This window comes from Carassius carassius, chromosome 7 (assembly GCF_963082965.1).
Source record: "Carassius carassius chromosome 7, fCarCar2.1, whole genome shotgun sequence".
Classification (NCBI taxonomy): Eukaryota; Metazoa; Chordata; class Actinopteri; order Cypriniformes; family Cyprinidae; genus Carassius; species Carassius carassius.
In genome coordinates, this window is record NC_081761.1 from 19,026,482 (window position 1) to 19,032,647 (window position 6,166).

Below are 6,166 nucleotides of genomic sequence, written 5' to 3' on the forward strand. Positions count from 1 at the left end.
AAGGCATTTCAGGAACCACACTTCAAAGGTTTGAGTCTTACCTATCAGATAGGTCCTTCAAAGTATCTTGGAGAGGTGAGGTGTCCAAGTCACAACATCTAACTACTGGGATGCCTCAGGGCTCTGTTCTTGGACCACTTCTCTTCTCTGTCTACATGGCATCATTAGGTTCTGTCATTCAGAAACATGGCTTTTCATACCACTGCTATGCTGATGACACTCAACTCTACCTCTCATTCCATCCTGATGATCCGACGGTAGCTATTCGCATCTCAGCTTGTCTAACAGACATTTCTTCCTGGATGATGGACCTTCACCTTCAACTCAACCTTGCCAAGACAGAACTGCTTGTGATTCCAGCAAACCCATCGTTTCATCACAATTTCACCATCAAGTTAGGCACATCAACTTTAACTCCTTCAAAAACATTTAGAAGCCTTGGAGTTATGATTGATGATCAGCTGACTTTCTCAGACCACATTGCTAAAACTATCCGATCCTGCAGATTTGCTTTATTCAACATCAAGAAGATCAAGCCCTTTCTTTCGGAAGATGCTGCACAACTCCTTGTTCAAGTTCTTGTTCTGTCCAGGCTGGACTATTGCAATGCCCTCTTGGCAGGTCTTCCAGCCAATTCTATCAAACCTTTACAATTAATTCAGAACGCGGCAGCAAGATTAATTTTTAATGAGCCAATAAAAGTCATAATTTACATAAAAGTTTTAGAGCATTTATCAAGCAGAATTTTTCAAGTTTGTTGGAATAAATGTATATAAATAAATGAATAAATGTAAACTTAAATATACATTTAAATAAAATAAATAAAATTGTATAAATAAAAATCAATTAAACTGAAAAATAAAAAAAAATAATATTAGTGCTGCAAACACACTAGCAACCAGCAACATTTGTGTTTGGTATAAATGACACAGAACATCTAAAGTGCTTTCTAATTTCAAACTTACATCGCAGTCTGTTCATTGTTAAAATAAAGTACAGTCAACCAAACATATAAAATGTTACACTGTTCAGTTTAAATAGACCGTAGTATACCGGTCCACTCTGCTGTTATGCCAAGGAAGTTTTTGCTCATGTGAAGAGGATGATCTTTTCCGTCTAGTTTACATTAAAAAAATGTAAAATATTATAGTTTAACATTCAGATACATTGCAAATATGGAAACATTTAGATATGTGCAGAACGAGACGTGAGCAATAACCTCCAAATACATCTAGCCAAACCCGCGCTCGCTCGTCCTCGTATGCAAGGACGCATGCACTGTCATGATCTAATGCACTGTAAATGCTGGATTTTTTAAAACAAATAGGCCTAGCGCAGGGGTAGGCAAGTTCGGTCCTAGAGAGCCGAAGACCTGCAGAGTTCAGCTTCAACCCTAATCAAACACACCTGAACAAGTTCATCAATCCATTCAGGATTACTAAAGTACAGGCAGGTGAGTTTTTTTTTTCAGGGTTGCTGAACTGTGCAGGACTGCGGCTCTCTAGGACCGAACTTGCCTACCCCTGGCCTAGCGGAATGCAAAAATTCTAAATCAAACATTTTGCAGAACAGGATCAAATAAAGGACTGGCCATAATACTTGCATAAAATGTTTGATGTGAAAAGAGTGGTTCACTGACTGTGCAGCACAGCCACAAGTGCCACACCCATACGGAAAGTTAGTATATTCACATATATGTGAAGCACTGTGTTACGGCCCATTTCAATACGATGCGAAGCGGAAGAGTAGTGGCAACGGGATTGCGCCCTCAGTCAACAGATCTCCAAAAACACATATATCACTTTTAAAGCATTTTATTAAAGCCTATCTTTCAAGTTGAAGATCCCTGTGAATGAACGTGTAGATAAATAGTGTAGGAATTCGACTTGTGTGAAGAAATTAATCATAAATGTGCATTAAAACAGTTTTTTAAAAGAAATTGTGAGTAAAATTACTTCCGTTGTGAAAACGCTCTGATCGGAAGTGACGCAACGGCCGGTAAACATCGTCTCTTCGTAATGGAGTCAGACAGTGAAGAGGTTGCAGTAGGGATAAATGTCAACTCTTACGATGGGCCATTGCCGTATAATTACGAGCCGCCTAGGCGAGAGAGGGGTCAGGCAGAGTTAAGGGGAAGGGTAAATGGACAGAGGAGAGAGATAGAGTTGTGGTGTGAGGAGAATCGGTTGAGAATTGGGCAGGTGTCTTGGTGAGTGACCACAGGCTAAAGCCAATTGTGGCTAACGTCTCCATGTTTAACACATTGCAGTATTTTTAATAAATCATATTTAGCAATATTGCTGTCGACTTTGTTGTTTTTCAAGCATCCATGTAGATTGTCACCATTCATGCCAGCAACATGTGTCTTAAAATAATTAATTTAGATCCCAGATTTTAAATGAATGTTGTAGGATGCAGGCTATAGCTTACATATGTGACGGTCAGCTAGTCTGGATAGGGATAGAAATTCTGTGCATTTCTATTCAACACAGTTTAATGTGAAATTTTGTAGAAATTGCTAACTGATTTTTAATCAGTAACTGCTTTTAGACCTAGGTGTCCGCATGTTCTGCTTCTGCAGATGTCAAGCGTTTGGGCCGTATATCTAAACAACATAACCGGACAGCTGGAATTCCGAACTTAGTCGGCTGTTATACTACTCACCTTAGTATTTCCGACGGACATTATGTAAATGAGCTCACATGTACTGTGGAGTACGTATATGAAAGCGGTTAGTCTTCCGGCTAGGACGGGAATATGCTGTTCATGTAAATACAGTCATTGTAACAAGGATCTTTTATTGTCATGTGAAGGGATACTGGTTGTAAGGCATGCAGATAAATGCATCTAATTGACAGCCTATACTGTACAGGGGGTGTGTCTTTTTACAGTGCATATTTACCCAAGTTTTAGGAAGTAAGTAGTCTACATGTCGTTTCTTACAAGGTCTTACACCAACCATTAGAGCTACAAGGAGGGAAGGAGAGTGAGTTTATCTTAGCACATTTGTTTAACAGGTGCTTGTGTGGTAGATGTGAGGCTATGCCATCAGCAGTGGAGAGTGTGTGCTGTAGGGAGGTCGACGCCTATTGGTCCCTTGTCCAAAACCTAGATCCCCCAGAAGACATTACCTGCCTCACACTCCATCCAGGGTTTGAAGCATCCTGTCTGAATCCTTTTGTGCTGCAGATAGCATACATGAACTTCAGACAGGAGCATGGCCCTCTTCAAGCCAGCAGACCAGAGTAGGTTTTGAGCAAAAATTATTTCACACTGCAATTCAAAGAAACAGCTTTTCTACACCAAAATAGTAAATCCTGTTAAGCAGGTTTTTAAACTCAGTGGTTTCCATATACTTCCTATAAAAACAACTTTGGTGTTGTGTAGTACAGTAGAATATCAGCCAACAGGACATGCAATATTTACCATTGGAATTGTTTACTATGAAAACATGGTATGATCAAAATGTAATTATGTCCCAACCTACACCACAGGCAGTTCCGATACACAGCATACAGGCAGGTTGTCCGCTGGGCGTACGGAATAATAGGCAGGAACATTAGGAAAGCCATACCTTCATGTGTTGTGTCAGCAATAAGGAGGCAGTTTGCAGAGGAGGGACAAACATACAAAGGTTTCCAGTGGCCCCGCTTGGAAGACGATTAATAAATACATAGTGAAACAAACTGTACTGGTACAATTGATCTTTTATTACATGTTAAAACGTGAGTGTCGTGCGAGATGGAGGCTTACTGCCTCATCCTTGGCAACCTTCTGGACGGAAGAGGTGAGGGGGGGCGGTGCAGCAGAGGACAAGACGGCACTGCTTTCTTGTAGGGCCTGTGGTGACTTGCAGTATTCCTCTACCAGAGAGACCATAAGATTTGTTGCGTATCCTTGAGGAGAGAAATGTTTAGAAAACATTTAGTAACATGGATGACTCGCATAAAGATAGATTCACACAAAAAAGATATTGAAAAACTAAGTGAAACTACTAACCGTAAGATGGTTTCTCTTTGATGGGGTGGACTACCCAGCCACCTTTCCGAAACCGTGGGTAGCGAACAGCATAGCGTACCTCACCCTCACTAGTACGCGCTACATCTCTGTTGCCATTACTATTGAAATGTAGGGCTGCCAAGAGAATTCTGTACGAGATAAGTAGATAAAACATTAGGTCTCCAAAGCTAACCCAATGCAGTGAAATGCAACAGAAATATGACATTAATGTTTTCAGTTCAAATGGGTATAAGACAATGACTCATCTTTGCAATTATTTTTTTGCAAACAATATGTCATGCTGTTATCAATCTATAACATTTTGGTCTGCTATACAAGACTGCATTAGTTTTTAGCCATATTCATTCTGTCATAATTTCCTGAAATTGAAAAAAAAAAAAAAAAAACTAATTTTATTAGTATCGATACTTTTAAGTGATAACACTACCTGCTGTACATCCCAAGAAAAGAAAAGCCAGTGTGTTTGGGAGCAAAGTGCAGAATAAGGGAATGGTAGGCCTCCAGGGAGAATGTCTGATGCTGAGGTGACAATTGTCGAATATCCTTTACCAGTGCTTTCCTGGCAGCTACACTCTCCAGTTTAGTGGCTGCTGGTGATCCTGAATAAAACGTATTCTGTCATATAATCTCTCGCATTTCATAACACAAGTAATTATTAGTACACATGGGGTTACGTATTGATAAAACCAAACTAAAATTTACAAGCACTGAAAAAAGTTTAGCCTCAAAACATTTGACATCTTTTAACATAGGCTATTATGTTGTACCTGGTTCCAGCCACTCCTTGTTTCTTGCCTCTCCTTCCAACGGTGGATGTGCGCAGCTGGTAAATGCTGGAGAGCTGTGTTCATGTATGTCCTGTACATGATTTATCATACTCTGCCATTTTGCCTGCATCTCATCTGGATCTCCTGTAGGGGTGGAAGCTGCGGTCCAATAGAGATGGTTGATAATGGCAGGCCTCCACAGCTTCAGATCCTCACAGTCCCTCTCTTTTGCAGCAGCATCCAGTGCTTTCTGTACACCTGTTCCAGAGCAGACAAACAGAGCAGAGCAAATTAATTATTAGGAAAGTGAATTTAACTACAAAAACAAGTCTGTTATATAGAACTACCAGCATCACAATACATACTTTTCCCAATATGCCAGACGTCAAAGAAATGCTTTGTTCCTTCTGAACACATTTTCTCACGTACCCACTTGGCCACCTAAAACACAAATTGATTTTATAGAATTTATTTTGAGTGATACTGTGCCTGTCAATGCTGTTCAGCTTTAGATCTCTCCTAGCATCATTACCTGCCGATTTCTGTCTGTTATCAGAGCAGACACTTGCATGTCTTGGTCCATCAGGAACTGCATACTCCGCTTTAGACCCTCTAGCTCACACCAAGAGCTGCTTGGGACTTCTGAGCTCTGTAAAACCAACTGATTATTACTGAACAGTAACTGTAATATCAGTAACTAAATCAGACACAAGATTTCTGTGTGACATCAACTTACTTGGACAAGCTGAACATCCAAAACTTTGTTAATTCGATCCTCAATCAAGGAGTAGCTACCATACTTGGCACAGTGTCCAGGAGAATCTGATCTAAGAACGTCAAAAACAGTTACATTTATAGGTTAATGCAAAAACACATTGACCTGTTCTACATCAGTGACGTGAGCTGGACCATTCTACCTGCAGTCACCAGACAGGATCAATCCACCCCCAGTCTCCTTCAACTCCCTGATGATCCCACTCTGCTCATTCCTCCAGGCCTGCACGATGGTAGGGATAGTGTAATAGCGCTGATGGCGGAAAAAAGTGCCGGGACTTATGCACTGCAGTCCAAACAGCTTCAGCATCCTGATTGTCTGAGTAGCCTGAAAGATGAAAGATGATAGAAGATTCAATACTCAAGCAGCTTTAAGATGAGCCAGTAAAAAACCTGTATAGTTAAGACACAAATAATGAATATACATACTGTACATTCACAGACTATAATTCAGCTCCTCATAGACAGTTGACAATTAAGACATTACCTGCTTGACTTTTATGAAAGTTCCTTCCGGGTGCATTATGCGTCCCTGGGTTTCCCCACAGCATGCAGGGCAAACTGTGAACAAGGACAGCAACTGCCTCTGGCAAACAATGAACTTG

The 6,166-nt window shown here is 40.5% G+C and overlaps 1 protein-coding gene across 1 annotated transcript; it reads right to left on the reverse strand.

Annotated features, from left to right (window-relative positions):
- Positions 1 to 4,429: 4,429 nt before the first annotated feature.
- Positions 4,430 to 5,883, reverse strand: LOC132143075 (uncharacterized). The gene is made up of 6 exons (XM_059553232.1): positions 5,705 to 5,883; positions 5,524 to 5,614; positions 5,320 to 5,436; positions 5,153 to 5,228; positions 4,788 to 5,045; positions 4,430 to 4,619 (listed from the first exon to the last, which is right to left on the reverse strand). Exons 1-6 carry the CDS (start codon positions 5,869 to 5,871, stop codon positions 4,444 to 4,446), a joined length of 885 nt encoding a protein of 294 aa, XP_059409215.1. The 5' UTR covers positions 5,872 to 5,883; the 3' UTR covers positions 4,430 to 4,443.
- Between the last annotated feature and the right edge of the window lie 283 nt (positions 5,884 to 6,166).

Bases quoted from the DNA above. Each gene is read 5' to 3' on its own strand.
- LOC132143075 (XM_059553232.1), bottom strand. From the start codon at position 5,871: ATGCTGAAGCTGTTTGGACTGCAGTGCATAAGTCCCGGCACTTTTTTC. The intron at 5,615-5,704 runs GTAGAATGGTCC...TGACGTTCTTAG, and splicing joins ATCCTGTCTGGTGACTGCAG to ATCAGATTCTCCTGGACACT. The intron at 5,046-5,152 runs GTATGTATTGTG...GCTCTGGAACAG, and splicing joins CGTCTGGCATATTGGGAAAA to GTGTACAGAAAGCACTGGAT.